Source organism: Rhizophagus irregularis, chromosome 31, assembly GCF_026210795.1.
Source record: "Rhizophagus irregularis chromosome 31, complete sequence".
Classification (NCBI taxonomy): Eukaryota; Fungi; Glomeromycota; class Glomeromycetes; order Glomerales; family Glomeraceae; genus Rhizophagus; species Rhizophagus irregularis.
In genome coordinates, this window is record NC_089459.1 from 579,417 (window position 1) to 605,832 (window position 26,416).

At 28.7% G+C, this 26,416-nt stretch overlaps 7 protein-coding genes across 7 annotated transcripts; all 7 read left to right on the forward strand.

Annotated features, from left to right (window-relative positions):
- Positions 1–4,948: 4,948 nt before the first annotated feature.
- On the forward strand, positions 4,949–5,350 carry OCT59_022229 (uncharacterized protein; the record flags this gene model as incomplete). The annotated part of the gene is made up of 1 exon (XM_025314258.2): positions 4,949–5,350. One exon carries the CDS (start codon positions 4,949–4,951, stop codon positions 5,348–5,350), a length of 402 nt encoding a protein of 133 aa, XP_025185683.1.
- Positions 5,351–8,000: 2,650 nt separating this feature from the next.
- OCT59_022230 (uncharacterized protein) lies at positions 8,001–8,754 on the forward strand. Its single transcript, XM_025314259.2, has one exon. It carries the CDS (start codon positions 8,029–8,031, stop codon positions 8,461–8,463), a length of 435 nt encoding a protein of 144 aa, XP_025185684.1. The 5' UTR covers positions 8,001–8,028; the 3' UTR covers positions 8,464–8,754.
- A 2,114-nt stretch (positions 8,755–10,868) lies between these two features.
- Positions 10,869–12,340, forward strand: OCT59_022231 (uncharacterized protein; the record flags this gene model as incomplete). The annotated part of the gene is made up of 6 exons (XM_066144687.1): positions 10,869–10,871; positions 11,021–11,155; positions 11,220–11,289; positions 11,354–11,526; positions 11,612–11,945; positions 12,018–12,340. The coding sequence occupies 6 exons, from the start codon at positions 10,869–10,871 to the stop codon at positions 12,188–12,190; spliced, it is 888 nt and encodes a 295-aa protein (XP_066006123.1). The 3' UTR covers positions 12,191–12,340.
- Positions 12,341–14,018: 1,678 nt separating this feature from the next.
- OCT59_022232 (uncharacterized protein) lies at positions 14,019–14,420 on the forward strand (the record flags this gene model as incomplete). Its single annotated transcript, XM_066144688.1, has 2 exons — positions 14,019–14,035; positions 14,114–14,420. 2 exons carry the CDS (start codon positions 14,019–14,021, stop codon positions 14,418–14,420), a joined length of 324 nt encoding a protein of 107 aa, XP_066006124.1.
- A 99-nt stretch (positions 14,421–14,519) lies between these two features.
- Positions 14,520–15,118, forward strand: OCT59_022233 (uncharacterized protein; the record flags this gene model as incomplete). The annotated part of the gene is made up of 2 exons (XM_066144689.1): positions 14,520–14,783; positions 14,900–15,118. The coding sequence occupies 2 exons, from the start codon at positions 14,520–14,522 to the stop codon at positions 15,116–15,118; spliced, it is 483 nt and encodes a 160-aa protein (XP_066006125.1).
- Positions 15,119–19,093: 3,975 nt separating this feature from the next.
- On the forward strand, positions 19,094–20,616 carry OCT59_022234 (uncharacterized protein; the record flags this gene model as incomplete). Its single annotated transcript, XM_066144690.1, has 8 exons — positions 19,094–19,164; positions 19,232–19,339; positions 19,410–19,636; positions 19,697–19,711; positions 19,762–19,787; positions 19,858–20,022; positions 20,094–20,153; positions 20,219–20,616. The coding sequence occupies 8 exons, from the start codon at positions 19,094–19,096 to the stop codon at positions 20,408–20,410; spliced, it is 864 nt and encodes a 287-aa protein (XP_066006126.1). The 3' UTR covers positions 20,411–20,616.
- Positions 20,617–21,224: 608 nt separating this feature from the next.
- OCT59_022235 (uncharacterized protein) lies at positions 21,225–22,065 on the forward strand (the record flags this gene model as incomplete). The annotated part of the gene is made up of 6 exons (XM_025314261.2): positions 21,225–21,334; positions 21,403–21,418; positions 21,489–21,522; positions 21,600–21,778; positions 21,848–21,968; positions 22,049–22,065. The coding sequence occupies 6 exons, from the start codon at positions 21,225–21,227 to the stop codon at positions 22,063–22,065; spliced, it is 477 nt and encodes a 158-aa protein (XP_025185688.2).
- Positions 22,066–26,416: the final 4,351 nt, after the last annotated feature.

The following is a 26,416-nucleotide window of genomic DNA, read 5'->3' on the forward strand; positions in this document are numbered from 1 at the left end:
TTTAAAGACCTAAAAATGAAAAGAAAAAAAAAAGGACGAGAAAAGTAGGATAAAAAAAAAAGGTAGGTTACTTGAAAGTGATAACTATATTTATATATGCATAATAATATATATTAATTCGAATATTAATGGTGTTAAATTGATTATTAAGTATTTGCTTTTTTGTTTTGAATTCTGTGTAATAAACAATGTAACAAATAATAATTTCCCAAATAATTAATTCCTTTCCTAAATTCCTTCTTTAAAATATATAATAAGTAATTCTAAATAGAAAAAAAGTAAAGGAGAAAAAAAAATAAAATAATGAACAAAGGTAAAAACACAAAAAAAAATAAAAATAAAAAATAAAAAAATAAAATAAAATAAAAAAACAAAAAAAAAAAAATATTTTTTTTCTTTAAAGAAATCTTAACTTTTTTCGAATATTTCATTTAGATTCACTTAAAGAATGAATTTTTTTTTTATATATATATAATATAAATAATTGATCATTTTTTTATCTTCCTTTTTAGTTTTATTATTTTTTTTGTACTTTTTGGAAGATAACTACATTAATTTCCTTAAACAATGTGTTGCGATGATCCATCAAAATTAATCATAAATACTTTTATAGTAATTTTTAATTAATGTTCCTTCACTTCAAACATCGATCTTATTAAATAAATCCGTTTTATATTTAATTGGTATCTCACATTGTACATTGTGTTGTCGTTGGTGTTTAACTGAGTTGTATTTGTTTATTTAATTAATCACTACCCGTGACGTTTTTATTAAACTTCCACGTGGATTATAATAAAATTTTTTTATTTTAGAAAAAAAGTAACCATATGGAAAGTAGACTTATATAAACAACAATATATGCAAAAAAATTCTAGGTTTTTTAAATATTATGATGACATATCACTTTAACTTACATTTGGAAGTTTGGGACTAACGGTTTTTAAATAAAAAAGCAATTATAATTTTTCCAGAGTTTTTTATTAAGGTTTTGAATTCTAAAAGGATTGAATTTTTGGTTGAAGAATATATTTTTGGTAATTTAGGGCAATTTTCTTGGCGGTGACGTATTTTGATGTGTGGTTATATAATAATAAATAATAATAATAATAATAAACTTGTAATTATTCTTTAGATGGAAGATTCGAAAAGAGAAAGAAAAAAAAAAAATTTTTTTATCTCTCTTTTTTAATTACCTTTATTATTTTTAAATTACATGCGATAACATGCAATAATACTTTAATTTATAAATTAAAAGGAAAAAATTTTATTTTAAAAAAAGGTTTCTCTGTTATATTTATAATGTTTTTTTTAGGAAAAAAAAATTATTGTAATTGATATATATATAATGTAAATATATATTTATTTGTTGTTTTATTTTGTGTTCGAATATTTTTTTTTTTTAACGCCAAAGGAAACATATATATAATAAATATTATTTTTTTTTTCTTAATTTACAATTTGCCGAAATTATTCGAAATTCGAAACTTTATTTTTTTATAGAATTAGAATTTTTTTTTAAAAGAATTTTTTTTTTTTTTTTTTTTTTTTCGAAACAATTCATGAAACAAATTATTAAAAAATAAAAATCTTTTTTTGGTTATAAAAAATATAATTTTTTTCCAAATGGGATGCGGCGCAGTTACGATCGATTATTTTGAGTAACATGTATTAATCTTGCATGTATTTTATTGGAAGTAGATGGAAAAGAGATTTGGGGAGAAAAAGAATACTATTAGATGAAATGATAAAAAAAAATAATTAATTATTTTTAAGCAATGCAATCAATTTAAAAAAAATTGGATATTTGGGATCCCATTTTAATTATGGTTTAATGTGGTGTAAATCATCAAATACGCATTATAATAGATGACATAAACGGGACTATTTAACCGATTAATCCTTAATTGATCAACCATGTTCAAACAACATCCCCCCTGACGGCTGATGCACGCCCACATGAATCATTATCTCTATAAAATTTATTTTTAAAAACTATTAATAAAATAACGGACCCGACGGAACAAAATATGGACGAATTTATATTTATTTTGTAGACGACATTGTGCAACGTGTTTTTTAACATGTGTATTATACAGTATCTGGTATATTTTTACATAATTACTACTAGATCTATAAATACTACGATCTATTACTATCGAATTTTATGATCTTTATTTTTCTTCATTACGTTCTCTAGTTTCTTACATGAGAGTTTGGTAGTTGGTACTAATCAGTAGCTTACCAGCTACAACTACAGCTACTAATTTAGTTCTAATAACTTTTCCAACTGATTCAGAGTCGCTTTCCTTTAACGCTAGGAGTTCGGCAAATAATATTTTAATATATTGAGATTTTATAAATGTTCCTGAGATTATAAATAGTCATCTTCTTCAAATGGTTCAACATACTTTTTTTTTTAATACATCATTATGTATGTATATTGTATGTTACAATTGACGCCAAGCGCAGTGTAATATGTCTAAATAATAGGGCTATGTAAGATATTAAAGCTGGATTCACATTCATATTACTCAACGTTTTCATATATACTGTATCAAATTTTTTTTCAATTTTCTCAAAAAATAAAAATAAAAAAATCACAAAATGGAAACGTCTAGAAAAGACTTCTTTTTTTATGTCATAATAAACAATATTAACTAATAGCGCTAACAAGGATACTTTTAGTAATAATGGTACGATAACAATGAATTTAATGTAATCCTTTATATAATTGGTAGAACAAAATTTCTTTTTCAATTTTTTTTTCTTATTTACTGAAATTTTACATTAAAATCTTTGATATGTAGGAATCTTCATAATAATATTTTATTTTATATTTTTCGGTTTCACTTTTTAAAAAATTGTTATATAATTTATGTCAAAATCAGATTTTTATAGAACGGAATTTACGGAATTGCATTATTCGAAATTTCTAAAATCGAAAATCCTGATAATTCACATCACCCATGGATCCCGAAAATTCATAATCCCGAAAATTTTACAATCTCAAATATTCACAATCCTCAAAATCCACAATCCCGAAAATTTTAATATTCCCGAAATCCATTATCTGACAGCTCATTATCCCGATATTATGTTTCAGCCAAATAGGATCTTAATATATTTTTTAGATAAATTATTATTGCATAAATATCTTTGATATTTTTGACGCATTACGTCATTTAGATTTTTATAAATACATAAATAAGATACATTATTATTTTTTATATTTTTATAGGGAACATAATCTTGGACGTCTGCATAATAACACAGTTATTGGGTATAGTGGTTAAAATATCATCCGAACTGCTTCGCAGTTCGGTGATATGTCAACCACCATATCCAATAACTATTAATTATTAATTTTAGTTAGTAATTGAAAAATGGAATTAAAACAATTTTTAATGATCATATTAGATTATCTTTGTCGGTGGAATTGCACCCAAATTTACGACGTTGTAAGAGTATTAATAAAATAAATAATACGTAATTTAATGTTTGAAAAATTTTATTAATTGTGATTCATTTCGTTCAACCTAAAATCTATTCACCTAATGCTTTACTTATTTGCAATATGTAATAAATGAGTCACTTTGCATTAATCAGAATGTTGGGACAATCGGAATTCGGGATAATAAAATCTCGGGATTGTGAATTACCAGGCTTGTGCCTTGTTGGAACTTTGATTTTCGGAATTTCGGAGTAAACCTGCGATATCTCAATTATCAATGTGAATAAGCGAGTTATAGACTCATGCTGAAAATTCGTTGTGTGAAGATGAGGTACCTACGAGATAATTAGCAAAGTGATAACAAATATGCAATACTTCATAAATCGATTTGAAATTACGGAAAATTCAACGTAACTAAATATTTCATTTTATACTGTATTATGGTTAAAGTCGTACAGTATTATTATTTATTATCCGATATTGCATAATTGTTAAAAACACTGATGATGAAAATTTTAACGCAATAAACCCTGTAACTGTCACTACAACCTCATCTTAGCATACGACATATAAATATGACAAAGAAGTTGTCACATACAATTACTTTATATGCGTTACTCAAATATCTGTATATCTCTATTTGTATATCTTTGGTTGTTTCCAAACCAATAGTTTCTCGGTAATGATCTTTTGATGTAATGTAACTTAAAATTACATCATACCTTCATTTCTACTATTTTTACATGCTTTAATGTCAAATTTTGGTAATTGGAGTTTCGAGTTTTATTTTTAAATCAGCCTCAGGACGCAATCAGTTTATGCTCTACCAAATTTTAATCTCTTTCTTTTTTTTTTGTGTGTGTAATCTCCTAAATATTAGGCTTTAATAAAGAAAAAAATATTATATATACAGTATATATAGTATATATATATATTATTCTCCCTTAGCGAATCATCGTTTCTCAATGTGGGCATGTAAGGTCATATATTAAGGCAGATTCCTTTCTCAAACATGAAAAGAAATGCATAAATAGCAAATAAATGTAAACCATTCATAATATTTGTTTTTTTTGGTCCAGGCTTCGTCGAGAAAACCATCCAATAGTAATAAATGATTATTACGATTATTTGCATGAATTAGAAACAGAGTATTAAATGTCATTTAAAAAAATCACACTACGAATGCTAATAGTGTGCTAGTACTTATTATAACTAGCTCATGAGTAAGTACAACTTTTCATTTAATTGTAAATTCCCTTAACTGTTAAAATTTTTTTCTAACATATTTTACGTCACATGTGTAAAAATTGAACCAATGATTCTATACGTATTGCGCAATGTTTGTCATATGCTTTGTCAATCTTGTTATTAATTTCTAATACGTCTAATATAGTAAATTTTAATAACACATTTCTTCTTTTTCTTTTTTTTTTACATTTATATATATATAAATTTGATGCAGACTTTTTCTGAACTTTCATTCCTAAAAATTAATTCATGAATAATTTGATAATGAATAGAAACATTCTTTTATTAATTTTAGTCATACTTTTCTTGGCATCGACTATTACAGCCGATGTATACCGCAAACTTCATAAACGTCATAAACTTACTAAAATTATTCCTACTCCCCGCCCTAGTTACTATCAAATTAATAATGAAAAGAAGCATCAAAAAAGATATGGTCATAAACGTTACGAAAATGTTGTTCCTTGTACACCTACAACTGCAATGTGTTTTACGTTAACGCCAACACCTCTTGTCTGCACACCTTCAGGTGGTAGTTGTGAAATGGCAAATCCAGAAGCGTGCTGTTCTAAGGGGTGTGCACGACAAACTGATGGCACTTTTGCCTGCTGTGAAAGAACTGGAGATGTTTTTAACTGTAATATAAAATAAATATCTTATCATACCTATCATATCTTCATGGCTTCATTCCAGTTGGCCTTGCCTTTTGGACTAATGAACTAATGAATAATTGAACAATATAGACAACTATTGAATTATTAGATTATTAGATTATTGGATTATTGGACTTCGTTTCAAATATAATTATTTTAAATTTTTTAAAAGTATTAAAAAAACTTTAATTATTATAATAATATTAAATTATTGGATGTATAAATATTATTTTTTAAAAGATATTGGATTATAAAAAACTCAATTGAACTTGAAGTTTAATTCCAATTCAATTCATTAATACGAATTTTGAGATCTTATTCTTTCATAAACTATTGAAATATATATCATTATTATTATTATTAGGCTTAGTTTATTTTTAAAGTGGTTTATTGGGTTTTATATTCTTAACTACTAATTAGATTAATAAATTCATTTAACTATTTCAATCTGGAATGACTTTATATGCTGTTATTATGATCCAACAACTTTTTGAAACGATCGTCATTATATATCGTCTAAAGGTAGAGGCGAGAACCTTAGAAAAAGAAAAAATATATATTTTTTTGATTCTTTGGTTTATTTTCTTTTTACATAGTTTCACACTCATTCACTATCCGTCATTTCTCATTATGATCAGTAATGATTTGGATCAACGCGATGTATATAATATTCTTTTTGTAAATAAAATTTATAATTTACTAAGCAATAATTCTTAAAGTGATATGTATGTACAGTATATATATGTGTTATGAGAAGAAATTAACAAACCTTATCTTTTATTTATTAGTTACTTTTTATAAAAGTACATGTTACGAGGAGACGAGGTTTTGGTTCTACCGTACCGCCGCACTGCTTAAAATACCCTCCTTTGAGAATACCCCACCCGGATACAATATACGATTTAAAAATGTTTAATTCTGATAGAATTAAACTAATTTTGGCCATGTATCTCATGGGTATTATATAATTTTTAAATCATCTTGTGCAGTGCGGTACGGTAATACGTACATGTTTTAATCTAATTATCTAATACGTTTAATTGACGAGCTAATAACCAAAGTTTTACAAGGTAAGATCGTTAAAATTAAGTGAAATTATTAAAAATGACATTAAATATATTGTACCCTTTTAAACCTTATCGTTATTAAAAGAGGAGAAGAAAGGACGAACAAGCAAAGAATTTTTTTTTTAAAAAAAAAATAAATAAATAAATCTTTCTTTAGGTTATACTTTCAGAACAGAACGATAATTGATAATTCAAGTAATGAACTAAAGTTCAAGAATAAATATCAATTAATGGAATTAATGCGTGCAATAAAATTTTTCGCAAGAATAACATGTTGAATAAGATGTTATAATAAGGATTATTCCATTTAAAGATTTAATGTCAAAGATTGCAAATCATGACTAACTCTAAATATTAAAATATTTCTTCTAACAAGGCTTTAATTAACTAAATCAAGGCTATTAGAATTCCGATCAAATATTCATTGCACGATGCGCATAAAAAAATCACATGTAAAAATTTGCAAATGCAAAAATGCGGAAAGATGATATCACAACACTTGCATCTGAGACCGAGGAGCTGGAGCTAAAAGTGCAACAGACGTTGAATCCGAAGAGGAACGCAAGTATCTATATTATCCCAAATTAAGATTATATGCTCATCAACGGAGGCACAATAGTTCCAATTACAAGTCGCAACCCATAACAATTGATGCTCAGCTTTCAATTCAAAAATATAAAGCTATTTGCTTTATAGTTTTTCTATCTCCTTCAGGGTCCAATACTTTTGTTGAACCAAAATGTTTATCGATTTTATTAAGCTCGCATATATATGCGTTACTCAAATACTGCATTTTCCCTTTTCAACCGCATAGTACTACTACTTTTGATTCAATTGGACGGATAGGCATTTTAACCTCCCTTCGAAAAATACGTCATATATACTGTATATTATGGTACATTTCACTTTATTCAGCCTTATATTTAGAATGGTGTTCAAAACAATAAAATATGAATCAATAGTTTCAAGAAAAAATAAGTCAGTACTTCATTTTTTTATATAATTATATAAATCAGATGAAAAAATCTCTGATTTCTTTAGTTTAATTCACAATCTCATTATGAAGGTAATGATTTGGATACACGATGTAATATATCTCTCGGAACGCTTTCGTTATTTACAATAATCTTTGTTTAATTTGCTTTAATATATTAACGTATATAGTTATATATGTATATATATAATACTGGATAAAAATATCTATTAATAAAACCTTGATCTACTGAACAATAAAGACAATTTTTTTTTCAATAATATAAAAACCAATTAAATTAAATATTGTATAACATAATAGGGATTATTCCATTAAATAAGTATTATAATTATAATACTAATTAAATAAATTTCTTTATTTATTAATCAGCAAAAAAAACAAAAAAATTCTTTATGTTCCTTGTATTCGATATTAATTGTACTGTACATGTGTACGGTACACGCATGCATTGAACCAATGATCTTTTTCTATATTGAGTAAAATTTTTTTGTTTAGTTTGCTTTGTTTAAATTTGTCATAAAATAACATATGATTAATGAGTTTAATTTTTCCTATATATAAAATCGATACAATTTTTTTTTGGACTCATTTCCTTAAAATTAAATTTTTATAATAATGTATAGACAAACTCTTGTATTATTCTTAATCACTCTTTTCTTAGCATCAACTATAACTGTTGATGCTCGCAAACCCTGCACTATTACTAAAACTAGCTCTGATACAATAACTATCAGTACAACCTGCTCATCCACTCCCACACCTCAACAAATTCATCAAGGAAAGAAGAAACATCAAAAAAGACAAGAACAAGATTGTAATTTTAAACGCAACAAAAAAATTGTTACCATTACACCTACAACCACCGTATGCACTACTTCAACTCCTGTTTGTACACTTCCTGGTGGAACATGCGATATTAAGAATCCGGAAGCATGTTGTTCTCAGAAATGTTCTATTCAAAACGATGGCTCGTTTGCTTGCTGCGCTAAAATCGGTAATAAATTTGAATGTGATACGAAGTTGAAAGATATCTTATTTATACATAATTAATTGTTTCTTCAAATAAAACTTTTTTTTGATAAACTCTTATAATATCATTTTAATCACCAGACTTTAAAAAAATTTTTTAATTAATTAGAGTAATTAGAATAATTGGAATTCGAGCTTTCTCTTTTAATTGATAGATGTATATTTTATTTCATGTGTATTTATCAGAATATTATATATTTTTAAGCGATTCTTTTTGGGATTGTAGAATTGTAAAATCTTAACCATTTTCATATAAAATATTAAACCTTTTTTTAATCGACGAAATTTCTTAATTCTCTTAATAGAATTCTGTCTATAAATAATTTATTGGAAGACTCTCATTTATTATATCTTGAGTTCTTTACTTTTTGTAAAGCTTTTGAGTTTTTGTATTACAGTATTTATTCCGCCTAATATAGGGATGGTAAAGTCCTAGGTCCTGGACTAAAGACTTGGTCCTAGGACCTGGTCTGCAGATCTTTAGGTCCAAATTTTGGACCAGAAGCGGACCAGGTCCTAAAAAGTCCTAGCCAATAAGGTTATAAGAGATCCATATGTTTAAATTATATATGTATAATTTGCTGTAAATTTGATTTTAAGTAATTATAAATTATAAAAAAGTGCATTGCAATATTGCAATACAATTTTTATATTATTAAAATCATATAAAAAATGAGTTGCGATATTGCGATCCACATTTTTATATTAAATCATATAAAAAGGTGAATCGCGATACCGCAACTCACTTTTTTTATATAAAATCAATATAAAAAAGTGAATCGCGATACCGCAACTCACTTTTTTTTATATAAAATCAATATAAAAAAGTGAATCCCAATATCGCAACTCTCTTTTTTTATATTTAGTTATTACTAAATTCATAAAATCTATAAATAACTTAATCAGGACCAGGACCAGGGACCAGGTCCAGGACTGGTCCTAACAGGACCTGGTCCGCACTCCGCAGGTCCGTTCAATAGGACTTATAGGTCCCAGGACCAGGACCGGACCAGGACCGACCTAACCATCCCTAGCCTAATAGCATTATAAATATATAACACTTTATTTTATATATAAAAAAGAAATATCCATATTAGGTTTATTTCTACAATGTATTAGTAGGCGAATGTCATTTGCTTACCAAATGTAAAAGAAAAGAATAGCTCAGGTTAGCAGTAAGGAAATAAAGATCTGAGGCCCGGGTAAAGTTTTGTTTTTTACACAAATTACACAAAAAAACACGATCAGATCTATCTTAAAAAAATAAATTAATTATCAGGAAATTTAATATGATCACTATTAAAGTAGCTAAATGATAAAGCTGAAATCAGATAATTGACTGATTTATTATTCTAATAGGATGTCAAAAAAAAAAAAAGTTTAACATTACAGCTGATTTCATAATGTATGGGACACTTAGCAAATTTAAAGAACTCGGAAATATTCGGTAAAGCTTTATATAAAATAAAAATTATACGCTAATTTTGGAGTACTATTCCGAGAATAGACATTATTAAAAATTTAATAAATTCCAAATACGGCCAATCGTATTATGTATTAAGCCCTTGTTAATTTCCATCCATTGAATGGCAATAAGAATTTTTATTATTTATACTACATTTAATTTTATATTTATATAAATTAGGCCGCTCCAAGCCAATTCTTTGTTTAGCATAACATAGGGGGTCCCGGGGGGGGACAAAAAATAATACATAAAATAAAATACATGGCCAGAATTACCATTAATTTTGGCCAAAATTTTGACCAAAAGAGCGAGCAAAAATTTTGGATGATAATTCCGGCCAAGACTTAAAGATTTATCTAATTCCGGCCTAAATTACATGTATTTTTTTTACATAAATTCTCAATTTTTCAGAAACGGACTCAAGATAGATATTGTAGTACAAATAATGTATAATACGTTACAGCATTAGATGCAGGGGTATTACACAGTCAGACAAGTGCTGCATATTGTGACGGAAAATGATTTCTCGTTTTTTCGATATTTTCTCGTTGAACAACATTTCTTTCGTCATTTCTATTGAGTTGGACCATCTGTTATAATTTACCTTCTACAATTCAAAAAAAAAACCGAGAAAATTCTATACCTAGCCAATAGTTTATTGTTTAAATATAATTGTGGAAATATTACTTATATGTCACTTTAACCCGGAGTTTGCACAAAAAAGTTAAAAAATATATACGCTTTTTATTACTAAATAATCCCGGCCCTTTATTGTATTATTGCAAAGGTACAGTTTTTTTTTAAAACGAAAATATTATTTAACACCGAAATAAGTAAAAAAATATGTAAACTAACTCCGTCATTTGGTTACCAGAAACTCAAAAATTTATCAGTTGATAAAATTTAAACAGAACTGGGAAAACAGAACCAAGATTAAGATCAAGCCGATATTTATATCAAAATGGTTTTTTTTTTACCCCTAAAAAAAATTTACCATGTAAAAATATTCTGCTTTGTTAAAATTACCAAATTCGGAATCCATCTGCGCATCAATAATGCATATTGGTGTAATGGGCGTAGTATTATACGATTGAGTTGAATAAATTATTGAAGTTCAAAACAATTATCCGCTATGGCTCTCAAGATCTTATTCATATCAAGAATATCGGCTCCGAAGGTGTTTATGCCGCGAATTGGAAGAATACGTCAACAATATATGTAATTAAAAAATTTGTCGATAATAAAGAGGTTCGTCACCGATAAAGTTATTTATTATAACTTACATATTATTTACAGACTATTTTCCTTCTAGGTTTATTTAACGAGAATGGCTGATGGTCATCAAAATATTATTCGATTATACGGAGTTACAACATTAGACGGTAAAACAAACAATTATGAAAATTTATGATAATTTTTCATTTCATTGACATATTTTTTATTTAGGTAAAGAAAAATATTCGCTTGTTCTCGAGTATGCGGAAGGTGGGACATTAAGAAATTATTTAAGGAACAATACTGTACCTTTTAATTGGGAGAACCAATTAAGATTTGCTAAAGAGATTGCAAGTGCGATTTTATGGTTACACGATGTTAAAGAAATCATACATGGTGATCTTGTAAGTGCATTCCCTATTGCTTTAAATTACCTATTGGTTTAAATTATATAGCGGAACTTGTCCACTGATTAACATATCTTTTTAGCACCCCAACAATATCTTAATACACAAAGATTCAATAAAATTAGCAGATTTTGGGTGTTCATGTCTAAAAGAATCAGATGATAACCCTGGAGCACATGGCGTAATACCTTATATGGACCCTAAATTTTTTGAGAATAATGAGAATAATTCATATCGTATAACAGAAAAATCCGATATATACAGCTTGGGCGTATTATTTTGGGAGTTAACAAGTCGAAAATCACCTTTTAGATATAAGTCGGGAGTCGATCACGCTCTTAGGTTACATATCCTTAATGGTTTAAGAGAAAAACCTATACAAGACACGAATGCTATATTTGTTGAATTATATCAAAGTAAGTATAAAATAGAGTATAATACTTTTACGTAATATTTTTTCACAATCTATTTTTACGTTATTTTATTAGAATGTTGGAAACACGAACCAGATAATAGACCGAATATTCACCAAGTAATTTCAGAACTTAATTCTATTGGTCCTGAAAACAATAATATATCAACTACTTTTACTCCCGAAGAAAGCGAAGAAAGCGAAGAAAGTGGAAAAACAGAGAATTTATACTTGTCAGATAGTGATTAAATATGCTTTATCACGATTTTAGATTATTTCTATGTTACATTTGTTTTTCGTAATTATAACATTTTCAATAATTCTATCCGAGTAGAATAACTATTTGTTTTTTAATTTTTACACGAACATTTTATATAGAGTAAAATAAAAAGCTATGTACGTAATACGTAAAAAAAAATTACACACGTCAAGTGATAATATTTATGACTGTCATTGTGCAACGTCCAATAAATCAATGACTGGTCACGTGCCATTTGGGTCATTATTATTTATTTTATGGCTGACTGCATTGAAAATCATAGATCGAAGAGTGAGGTCCCGTAGGGGATGACAAACAACGATCTATACACATATATTAGTTTTAAGTCTTTTCGAACTCTTTCTTCTTATATTTGTAATAGTCTGGGTTCACCACTCTTTTAGTAATAAAATAAATTGAAAATCATAGGATAACAAAGTAAAAATTGATGTACAATATAGAACTTCACCTAGACTTATAAAGACAGGTCCTAACTAGTATTAAAAAAGGGAGCTGATTAGAGAAAAACCGACCCTAAACACCAACAGCACCCAGAAAATTCTTCGATCACGTGATCTGTTTTATTTATCACATTGTCACACCCCTGTCCGAGTTTCACTGTTTATATTTAGAACATCCTTAGTATCCTAGACCACCAGTTCAAGGTTTCTTATTCTAGACCCCCGGGTATTTGTATATCATAATTCCGGCCAAAAATTAACATAATTTTGACCAGAATTATACTTACAACTTTATTGTATTATAGCTCCACCAATATTAATCGTAGAGAGATGATCTTATTACCATTTGATTCGTCTTGATGAGACGATTCTAATGGTATAAAATACATTGAAATCCAATCACTCAATTAATTTCTGAAATTAAAAAAATATTAATGGTTTATGTGTAATAATTCTGCCAATATTGATTCTAGAAAGACGATCTTACTACCATTCAATTCACTGAGATCCCCTGATTCCCTCTTTCATCAATATAAAGAGTTGCTATATCAAATCGGCATTCTCATGGATGATCAAATGAATAAATAAACGAACAAACAATTATGAACAACAAACAATATAATAATTAAACAACATTCTTGGTTTACATAAATAAATCACGTTAGTAATACAAAACATCAAACAATATAAAATAAATTCAACTTCTCTAAATTTTCCTCATGATTTATTTACTTTAACTTCAATTTCAAACTTCGATAGCTCTCACTACAAAGTATTCTATTTATTTCAACTTCAAAACTTCAATAATTCTTCTTATGAAAATGTATATTTAATTCATCTTATAATTATCATTTTTATTCAATTAAATTTAATTAAGCGAACATTAATTAAAGTTTAAGGCGAACCTATTACCTTTTATTAATATTATACTTTATTAACAAATAATTAAATTGAGTTACTCTAAACTGAGAAATTCCTATTGAATTTCATAGATACCTACATCCATCTGATTACATTTCTATCAGAAATCCACCATCATCATCTATGCCAGTTTATTTATAAGCTGTTTTTAGATCTTTATTATGATAATTTTAGTACATTTAGAAATGTATACCATTCTCTAGGTGGTGTTTATGTACAGTTTGGAAATATGCCAGCACATCAAAGAAAGCTAATAAAGAACCATTTTGTTATTGGGTTTATCCCATTTGAAGGAAAATTTGACAAATTTATGATACCATTTATTTCAGAAATAAAGGAATTAGAGAAAGGAAAGGTGATGACTGTCCAAGGACAAGATGCATAGATAATTGCTAGTTTAGGTATTGTTACGGCAGATTTACCTCAAGGTAACGATATGACAGGAGTACTAAGGTATTTTTTCAACTTAGCTAATAATATAATAATATAATTTTATGACAACTATTAAAATTTTTTAAAAAATAAATTTAGACATAATGCAAATAAAGGTTGTCATACTTGTAAAATTACTAAAGAATCATTGAGTGCTCACAATCAGAATATCGTAACAATATTACATTATCATCATATTACAGATGAAGAAATTTTAAAAATTTCTCATGAGATTATAATGCCAAGAAGAAATCAACTTTGTATAGAATATGGTTTACAATCATTACCTAGTATTTTAGATAAATTAAAAAGGGAAAGACATTTACAGACGCTGCAGGATGTTTATCATGTGACTGCAGGCAAGATTGGACGGCTACTAAAATTAACTTATGAATTATTTTCATGAGAAGGAGAAGATAATTTTATCAAAATTTGGAAAAATTTTGAAATCCCAAAAAGGTGGTACCGCTTACCAAATCCGATTACTCACTACAATAGTTTTATGATGTCTGATTTACTTAGATTAGCTATGATTATGCCATTTTTATTAAACCAGTTTTTAAAAGAATCAAGTATCAAACGTAATGAAACAGCCATGATTCAACAAAGAATTGATGCATTTCAAGTTAAATCAGTTCCAAAAATTATTATATTTTGTTGGATATATGTTGCAAAAACTATGAAAGCAGTTTTTAACAAGAAATTTACATCAGATAGCTATAAGGAATTGCAACAATGTCTTGAAGAAGAATTTTCAATCCTTTTAAAGGTATAGTTACAAATTTGATATTGAAATTATGACCAAATCCGATTACTCACTACAATAGTTTTATGATGTCTGATTTACTTAGATTAGCTATGATTATGCCATTTTTATTAAACCAGTTTTTAAAAGAATCAAGTATCAAACGTAATGAAACAGCCATGATTCAACAAAGAATTGATGCATTTCAAGTTAAATCAGTTCCAAAAATTATTATATTTTGTTGGATATATGTTGCAAAAACTATGAAAGCAGTTTTTAACAAGAAATTTACATCAGATAGCTATAAGGAATTGCAACAATGTCTTGAAGAAGAATTTTCAATCCTTTTAAAGGTATAGTTACAAATTTGATATTGAAATGTGAAATAATTTCAAATAATTAACAATATTTTACTTTTTATAGGTTTTTGTAAATTTTGTTAATTTACCAAACATACATGTTAATATGCATCTTTTGATGCATGCTAAAACCTTTGGAACACTTATTAATACCCAAGTTGGTATAAAAGAAATGGTCCATCATATTTTTAAGAGGATGGTACCAAAAACTAATTGCAAAAACATAGATTTGGATTTATTAAAGCGTTACAATACTTTATTTGCAATTCGACATTTAGCAGATGGTGGTATTGATTCAAGATTTAATAGATCTTGTACTGGATTTACAAATTCAAATTTTGGACAATTATTTTTAAATTAGTATGTTTTTGGTTTTTTCACACAGAAGCTCGCCTGAACTTAAAAAAAGAAAGAACGGTTATTAGTAACCGTTTATTAATATTAAAAAAAAAAATTAAAAAATTAAACCTTAGTTTTTCCATTCTTCAGAACATGAAAATTTCACCTGAATCTAAAAAAAAGAAAGAATGGTTATTAGTAACTGTTCGTAATATTAAAAAAAAAGAAAACAAATTAAACCAAGATTCATACTTATTTACGAATTTTAGTTTTTCTATACGGAAGCTCATTGAACCTAAAAAATAAAGAAAAGAACGGTTATTAGTAACCATTCGTAATAAAAAAACAAAAAAAATTTATAAAGATTTATACTTATGAATTTTTATCTTTGGGAGTTTCATTTTAGGAACACCAATTTGGCACCCGAATCTAAAAAATAAAGAAAAAAAATGGTTATTAGTAACCATTAATAATATTAAAAAAAAAATAAAACCAAGATTCATATTACTTACTACTTATGAATCTTAGTTTTTCTCCTTTCTCCTTTCCTTTTCCTGTTTTTACCTTAAAGTAGAACCCCGCCTACTACTAAGATATGTTACTAGTAGAAATTTCACTTTCATATGAAACCTTACCTTAGGATTTGCTTAAATTCTATTGGTTAATTGACCAAAAAGGAAAAAATCATAACAATGTAACATAAAATTTTCTTTTATAATAAGATCTTCAAAGAGTTTTATATGTAAACTTTACCTTAGGCTACAGGGTGACCTATCTTAATAGTAGGTAGAGTCTTCTTAAAGTCCAGTTTTGTGAACAAGCCAGCGTCCTCTTACACGTTCTATTAAAAAAATAACGAAAAAAAACATTAGTTCATTTCTTAATTAAAATTAAAAAGATAAATTAAAAAAAAAATCAAAAAAAAAATATGTAAGTTTTGAAATGAATCTTATATTACTTTCAAAAAAAAGAGGCAAAAAAGGATGTGAGAAAAGGAAAGAACGAAAGAGAAAGAGAAGGACGAAAGAAAAAGGGAGAACGAACAAAAGGAGGGAAAGTGGAAGGGGAAAGGGAGTTTAAAAAAGAATATCCTTTTTTAAACTTTAAATACGCGTAATTCGTGATGTTTAATTAGTGCAATTATTCAACTAATATCTAATTGTAGATCATGGTCGAATTTTTGATTTTAGTTGAATATAGGCCAAATTTTACTAAGGCCAAATATTCCTTTTTCAACTAGGATTACTAACTCTTTATATTGTAATTTTTTATATTTTTCCAAATATTACTAACTCTTTATATTACTAGTAACTTTTTATATTTTCCAAATATTACTAATTTCTAATTACAGAACACTCTGAGTAGGCAGCATGTTTGATAGTTTTTATTTTGTATAATATGAAATATTTTTAATTCTATTTGTTCTTTAAAAAAATTATGAATGTTTTTAAATAATATTATAAATTATAAATAAAGTAATTTTATATATATTGTAATAAATTTTATTATGGTTAATAAAAATTTATCAATTGCCATCATTCAATTATCAATCGGTCATCAAATGACCATCAAATGACCATTAAATTGACCATAAAATAACCATAAAATAACCATTCAATTGATCATAAAATAACCATAAAATAACCATAAAATAACCATCAATTGACCATCAAATTAACCATAAAATAACCATAAAATAACCATCAATTAACCATCAAATTAACCATAAAATGACCATCGATTGACCACAAAATTAACCATAAAATGACCATTGATTGATCATAAAATTGACATCGATAGACCATAAAATTGACCATAAAATAACCATCGATTGACCATCAAATTGACCAAAATCTGATACCAATCAGTCATCAATCAGGTACCCAATTGATAGTTGATTGGTATCTAAGGTTGCTTATCTAAACCTCTTTAAAATCCTACGATTAGTTTCGTCAAAATTTTACTATAGATTTATTATAGTTTCAGCAGAATTTTGGCAGTTTCGGCATTTATAATAAGTTTCAGCAGTTTCGCCTTTCTCCAAAGTTTTGCCAGTTTTTTAATATAACTTTAATATAGTTTCAGCAGAATTTCACTTTTCGGCAAAACGCCATCTTGTCTAAACCCCTAGGTTTCGGCAAGCAACCTTATTGGTATCAGATTTTGGCAGAAATTGACCATCAATCAGGCAGCCTGATTGGTATCTGATTGAACAGATCAGGTACTAATCAACCATCAACTGGGTACCTGATTGATGACTGATTGATATCTGATTTGACATTTTTTGACCTGTGTATAAAATTAAAACATCTTAGTTCACAATACCCAGACCATCTTGAAAGTATTGAGGCTTTAATTCTTGAGATTAAGGCTCAGAATGTAAATGAAGAATAATCAATTATAAAAGAATATGAAAAGAAACTGGAATTTAAGAAAAATCACAAATTCCAGACTAAATGTATTCAGATAGCTAAGGAAATTCTTAATGAGAAACCTATGATTGAATAATGTCACCCTTCTTTCTTGAATGGATTAGAGAGCTTGATGCCTTCTTCCAAAAATATTGAATTGCATCAGAGATGCAAAGGGCTCAGCATTGGTTTTATAGCACTAGCTGGTATAAAGATGTCAAAAAACTCAAAAATATTGTTAATTATGATTGGCAAAAAAGATGTATTTGCCTAGACAACGGAATTTTCCTTATTGAGGTATATTATGATCAAGATCTGGAAATTGTTATTCCAGAAAGGATACAAAAAGTTAAGGAATTCATTAATCAAGCATCTAAAAGGTTCAATCTCTTGTACAGTTGGATCTTGATATACCAATGCTGCTGGTTTGGGTAAAATATATCATTACATCGAATTATCATTACATAGTGAATCATAATGCAGGCCAAAGTCTAATTCTTGGCGGCATTATGCAAACTCTGAGTTTATTTAAAGATTAAATTATAGCTTCTCATTAACATACATTTCATAAAACAAAAGTTGTTCACATTTTGTGTTGAAACAAGAGCTAAAAAATCTAATTACTTGGATGGAATGATGGAAATCCTCTTATTAATTCAGGCCAAGTTTATAATGCTGACCTGAATTAAATCAGTGTAACCTAAAATATCGGTAATTCGGTATACCTTACTATAGACTACTATAAAGGGACAAGGGGTGAGTATCGGTACATGTTACAATGTTACATCGCGAAATTATATACGATATCGGTACAACGAGGTTTTTTTATTAATTGTGAAATGTGACAACAAAAATTTATTGGTACAGGCAATTATCGGTACATAGAATATCGGTACATCGAGGTCCGACTGTAATCAGTAACATTATAATACATGTAAATTTACATTTAAATTACAGGCTTCACGAATGTATCATGCTAAGTATCTTCACATTTACCATATCAGTGGGGTGTCACATGTATTGACCGGAATTTCACTGCGCCTATATGCCAGTCTATGTTTCCCGGATAAAAGCATAAAATATTTGTTTTCCCGCAATTATTTAATTTTGTCATGATGTCATGTGATAATTGTGACGCAAAATTTAATCAGTTACACAGTTACACTAGTTAATTCTGATTTAAGATAATCTTTTTTTTTTTTCACATCTTTCCTAAAACATCAAAATGTCAATTTATACCGGTTCTGCAAATACCAGTTTTGGTAGTTTTGCGACAAGGACAAGTGCAAGCACTGTGTAAGTAGATATGTGCAACTAGATATGTGCAACTTATTTTTTTCGCTAACTTTCCGGAGATTCTTAGGGACAGTACTGATGCGGTTCCAGAACGAATGCCAAATTGTAACTATTATCGGAATCTGTGGTGGGATAAGGGGGAACTTAGCTCAAAAGCAGAATGGGATAAAGTGACGTAAGTTTTGTTTCTGATACTGGATTGATATTTATAAACTAGTTACTAATTTTTGTCGTTTATTATCAAGGCTCCCATATAAACTTGCTGTTGGAGTTACTTTAAATGAGTATGAACGTCGTGTAGAAGAGTTTAATGTCCACGGTTGTTGGGAGTGGACCAATGGTGATGTTATAATCTACGAGTTGCCGTCGGAACCGCACGAAATCTGCATTGGTGCGATAACTGAAGAATTAATGGATGCCGTTAGACCTGTTAAAGGGACCAATGCCCAGATCTACAGTCTAGGATCAACCAGTAAATATTATTTATTAACTTTTTGGTCTATAACATCATAATAATTTTGACCATTTAAAGGAACTCGTGCTGGTGGTCAGGGAAAGAAGCCGATGAGTCATTTAGACCAAAAAAACCACTCGTAGTTTCTCCACATGGGAGTGATGGACTCGTACGTTTCATCTTGCCATTGGTTTTGGACTTTTCAATCCTGGTTTCATGTAATACATTTTTATTTTCAGGATTGCCCTTGGCCAAATATTGTTGTAGAGGTTGCGTATACAGAGTCCGTAGAACATGTATTGGAAAAAGTAAAAAATTACTGGCTTAAACCTAATCGTGCTCACGATGCTATAGTTGTTAAAATCGACCCTGTCCCCGCAGGTGATAGGCCTATTTGCATGAAGGTAAGTTATTTTTATATAGTATGGCAATCTAGCCATTTATACCACATTCTAAAGATTTTAGCCCATTGCAGGTATGGCACTACTGCGTTTCAGACAGAGTAACAAGAAATTTGTTTCCAGCAAGGGATAAGGTAATAATAAATTACGGTGATTTTTCTTATTGATATATTGAAATTTTATATATTTTTGATTATAGTTTGATTTCGGCCTGCATCCACCATTAACTATGCAACCTGGTGCGTTTCTGATCGATATTCAACTGGACTGTCTATATCATGGTTTAAAATCTAATATACAAATTCCTCGAAATATTCTTCCAAATCCGATTGTTTTGGATTTCTTTTATGTTAAACGAGCAATTGCAGAAATGTTTGAGGATAGGGAATAATGAAGCGTATTACTGTATGTTACTAGTAGCCTAAAAAATCAAGAGAAAATTACTACATGCTGTCATATGATACTGATATGTTAGTTTAGCTGAGCCAGCTTCTTTATAAAATAAAATTTTTCGCTTATTGCATGATGTGTGTGTTTTATTACTAGTTAATAAAGGTTTATATGCCATCGCAAATTCATGCCATAAATTAGATTTCTAATCACAGAGTTTTCTGAAATATTGATTTGTAATGTTATTCATTCTTGTCCAAGGCTCCAACAGCTCAACCTTAGCGGTTGTGGAATTATCTATATAACTATCAGAGAAACTAGATTATGTCCTAATTTTTTACTTAACTGATTAGTAGTCTTAATCTTAGGAATGGCATGGTTGAACTGAAAGAAAACGGTGCAAATTTTGATATAATCATATAAGTAATTTATTACTCACCATAGACGATAATTTTGCGATCCCAATCAAAGAAGCAAAATATGAACCTGTGTAAAATAGTAGTGATCATCAGCTCGTTTTTGCTGAGCCACATCACACCCGTGCTCTAGACATCGGTGCTAACTGACAGTGGGTTTTATCATGTGATATTTATGCGATGATCCCAATTTTTTCATTTTGTTGTAACGCGTCAACGCGTCGCTATCCTATAAATAATTAAAAAGAATTTTACAAAAGTAGTTAAGTATTTTAAGTATTTTTCAACAGTCTATTTATGATCGTTGATGGTATCCTACGACCATATGGTTCAGCCCTTTGGCCGATGTTTGGATTAGAGTGCTGTGGGTAAATCGCTATAACTTGTTACGTGTTCGTAATGGCTCTTAGTGTCTCAGCCCGGGCCTCTATTCCAGTATACCGACAATATATTATCCTACGCCCATATGGTTCAGCCCTTTGGCCGATGCTTGGATTAGAGTGCTGTGGGTAAATCGCTATGACTCGTTACATGCTTGCAATGGTTCTTAGTGCCTCAGCCTTGGCCTCTATTCCAGAATATATATTGTTATTGTAATAGTCCAACAGATTATTCTATTAAAATTATGTCGTTTAATACCATTAACAGTAACCTTCTTTTTAGATATGGAATTTGATTATTATACGGATACCTATGTGTAAGATTCCAATCCTAAGAACTTGGGTGTTCTAGACTGTCTTAATTATCTGAAAGATAAATTGGTATTCACATCAGATAGCAAACAAGAAGTCCAGGATGCGTTTACAAGAACGGTCGAGAGGGTTATGGATTCACCTATTGTACAGGCTGGGATAAAGAAACGGTTAAAAAAAATATCCGATAATATCAGTGATACTTTTGAAGGAAAGGATATTGTCGAATTTTTTGCGGAACTGGACAAGGAGTTTGAGGCAGTAAGTAATTGCGGTTTTGCATGATATGGCCCCATATATATATTTGAAAATATTAAATTTCATTTGTAGAAGCTAAATCAACGAAATCTTGAGAGATCTTTTGATAAGAATAGCTCCGAACTACTAAAGAAGTCTGGTGATTTAAATACATTGAGACTTTCATCTTATTATATAGAAAGGTCTGCTGAAGGTAAGATCAATGCTTTTATTCTGTTCGTTCCAAGTTTGAATGCTAACTTTAAACCTATATTTCTTTGTTATATCACCTAGAGAGAATCAACTTCTGATCAAAGCAATTATATTCCAAGAAAAAGGCAAGAAATTGATTTTAATGAGGAGCGAACAATAAAAGAAGCAATATCAAGTTGGAAATACTACGCCACTTTCACTTGATAAAAATGAACAAGATGCGGATGTTGCTGTCAAACAGGATACGGATAGCATGTATTGCCAGGAGCTGTCATCAGTTGAAGTTCGAATCTCTATCTTTTACATATTTTATTATTGTCTGTTATTTAATAACCCTTTATCTCATAATAGACTTCATTAAATTCGGCTATCAAAAGGCTTGTTAATAGTGAATGTGCTATTGCAAGATATCGGATTTTATTTTTACCAGAAGATAATTTCATAGTCCAATTAAGCGCTTATTTACCAATGAAAAGTGGTCAATAATGGAATCGAACTGGGAAAAGGTATTATTTTTTATTTATTTTTAGTTGATTTTACTTTTATTTTAACGTGAATATTATTTTAGGTTGAAAAAGGGATTGCGGATTCGCTTCCCCAGATTGATGAACACGTAAAATCTCTTTTGAGAAGTATAACGAGTGTATAAAAAATGCTACCATCAAATACTATGTTGACTTAAATAAAGTCGAAGGCATCATTTGTAAAAGCCCGTTTGAAATCAGTTTATATCTGTTCGAAAGAGACTATCATCTTCGATGGATACAATCAGTGTATAATACTTTTTATTATATATCCTTATAGGATCACACTGTATTTTTTTACATTTATTGAATAGCTTTATTGATGATATATATAATAAATGAATACTGTTTAAATCATTACAAATACATAGATTTTTATACAAATAGACTATAAATTAACTCGTGACTGATTTAATAGTGTGATTGTGAGAATCTATATAATAAAACACTTATTGTATAGGTCTTTAGGCAATACTTTACTGTTTTCGATCTCAACCATTTAATCGGTCATATTGTACCACTTTGTGGCACAATCTGAGCCAATCAAATGGCCTCAATCGAAAACAGCATGTTATTGCTAGGGATGTTAACGGTTCGGTCCATCCGGTTTTCGGTCCAAAAACTGGTGGTTTGAGTACAAAACCGAACCGTTATAGGTTTAGAACCAGAGTTTGAACCGAAGTTTGGACCGAAGTTTAGACCGAAGTTTAGACCGGATATTTATAGTATTTTATACAAAATTGTGTAATGCAGATCATGAATTTAAATATATCGTATATCATCAAAAAATTTTTTATTATAAGAAAAAAAATTACCAACAAAATTTCACATAATGTAAAAAAAAAGGAAAAAAAAAGACATATTGCAAGTATTGATTCAATTTTCCATTCTTTCTTTTTCTGATATCCAATTTTTCATGCATATAATTGCCCTTGCCGTTTCAGGATCTAACCTATTTCTAGTTTTTGAAATAGTTAATCCCGAAATTGAAAATGCCCTTTCTGATGGAACCGACGTTGCTTGGATTGTTAAATAATCCTTAGCTATTTGAGATAGTACTGGGTAATCCTTTTCATAAGTTTTCCACCAAATTAAAGAACCTGTATTACTATCTACTGGAGAATTTAAGTATCGATCTAATTCATCATGCGATACTTCTTGACGAATATTTTGGATTAAGTAAATTAAGAAAATAATCACGAGATGATCGTGCTGGTGCTGATGGTATGGTTTGATTATTTAAGGGTAAATATGACAAATATAATTCTTGTAATTTACTAATAATTTCAGTTATATCATTATGACTAAATAATGTGGTTTTGTAGCGTGGATCTAATATTGAAGAAGTAATAGAAGATTGATTCAAATATTTGTCCCAATAGGCTTTCAATTTATTACAAATTGCTGATGCTATTGCCTTTTGTGTATGGTGATTTCCTCTTTGATAATGATCCAATTTTTTAAACATTCCATTAAAAACCAATCTTATATCACCTTGTGTAGGATTTTTTGATGATGATAATAAATTGGTTGCTTCATACATAGGTTCTAATACCTTTGCTAATTCCTGTAAAAAAAAAAATAATAATTAATAAATATATAATTATAAAATAAAATAAATAATAATTTATAAAATAAAAAATACCTTAATATGTCGCCATTCAGATATTGTTGGAAATAAATCTCCAAGTTCTTCAACATTTGTTGTTGCAAGTAATTCTGAAACACCCTGCATTAAGATTTGTCTATTAATCATAAAATATGTGGAATTCCAGCGAATGTCTATATCTAAAATTGGTTTAAGAAATTTAACTTTTTTAAGGGTACAAATTTCTGATAATTTATCCAAAAATAATGGTGAATTCTTGATTTTAACAACAAATTGACGAAGTTTTTTGATTTCATTTCCAACATGACTCATTTCTGCTTTTACTGCTAAATTTATAATATGTGCAGCACATCTGTAATGAGTAAAAGCCATATTATTAAACTCCTGATCTAATTCAGTTGCTAGTTGATTACGCGTACTATCGTATTTGCTTCCATTAGTACGTAGTTAATGCAAGAATATTATTACTGATACTAAACTCTTCGAGAATTTGTAAAAGCTTTGCTAGTAATTAACCCAGCTGTATGAGAACCATTTACAGGAATTAAATCAAGTAAGAGATTTTTTAATTCCCAATTGTTGTTAATATAATGCATTGTTACTCCAAGATAACAATCTTTTGAGATTTCTGAAGTCCAAATATCAGTAGTAAGAGATTTTTGAGTTAATTTGTGAGACTTCATTAATTAACACATTTTTTCTCATTTTATAATTTTCTATGAATTTTTCCTTTAAGGTTTGTCTGCAAGGTAAAATATAGTGGGGATTCAATTTATTAATTAATAATTTGAATTCAGGATTTTCAACAATGGTAAAAGGTTGCAAATCAGTTGCAACAAAATCAACCAAAGAATCTGTAATAGGTTTAGATTTTGATGGAGAGTAAGGTTTAAAACGTAAAGTAGTTTGGCGGGTTTCAGGTTTTTTATAATGTGATGGATGTTTTTTAGTTAAATGACGTCGAAGTGTAGATGTTGGATTACCGGGTGAATAAAGTTTTGCACACAAAATACACTTATAGTTTGTAATTAACCAACTTTCCTCATCTTGAATTTTTTGAAAAAACTCCCAAACATCTGCCGACAATTTCTTATTTATAATTCTTTCATCATCAGATGCTAGAATCATCTGATAAATTATTATCGTCATTTTCAAAAACTCCTGACATAGTTGTAATAATGCAAGGTGATATAAAAAAATGTAAGAATGTAAAATCCGTTATTCTTTTATTGTAAAAAGTTACGCGTGCAGATACACGTAACTGTTAATTGAACTGATCTAAAACCGGTTCACTAAACCGGTTTCTATCGGTTTGGTCTCGGTTTGGTTTAACGTTTGAACTGAACCGAAACCGATCCTATGATCAAACTGCGGTTCAAACCATCCAATCATAAACTGTTAACATCCCTAGTTATTGCCTAAATACTATACAATAAGTATATAGTAAGAAACTTTAAAAATATTCTATAATTTTCGTTTAACTAATATACTAGTATATAATTGGTAGTATATTGTATCTTCGACGCCATTCGGATACATGCGATCCAGATACATCTGAATATGTGTATAGAAGCCAGATTATAAATTATATTTGGAAGGGACTTTTTTATGATATAAATAACATGGTCATAATGAGGACGTAAGTAATTTTATTTTAGGTTGACTTTCTAAGAAGGTTGTATATTTATGTGTATTATTTCTAATCAGAGGTTAATTTTGGCAGGCAACTTTAAGTACAGTCGATGAAAATGGAAATTTTTGAAAACGTCAAACACTAATCAATGGATGTGGAACTGAATGATCAAAACATCAAACACCAATCAGAGGACATGATACCTGAATCTTCAACAAAGAACTCTAAGCAGAGTTCTACAAAATTAAACGCCAAAGCCATACCTATATTCTGAAAGAAAAAGGACTGACGCACTGTTATGTTTACAGAAAAGGCCTCCAGAAATTTAGATGTAGGCAGCAACTGTGACACATCCGACTCCTTCAGTAATAGGTCTAAAAATAACGTGACCAAGCGTACGGACGTCTGATACAAGCTCACTGTAAGAAGAAACAATAATACGCTCCAAAAAAAATACAGTTGACCCCTTCTATAGTCACCCCACATATAGTCACTTCCTTCTCTTTAATCACATGGTAACTGGTACTGATTTTTTAAATAATAAAATACCTTCTTTATAATCACAAATATAAGTATAATCACTATCACATGAATTTTTAGGACGATATCGTTAGTTATTATAAATAAAATTCCCTCTATATATAATCACATTAAATCACGTGATTCATTATACATTTGCGAAT

Excerpts from the sequence above, each read along its gene's own strand:
- OCT59_022230 (XM_025314259.2), top strand. The coding sequence starts at position 8,029 with ATGTATAGACAAACTCTTGTATTATTCTTAATCACTCTTTTCTTAGCA.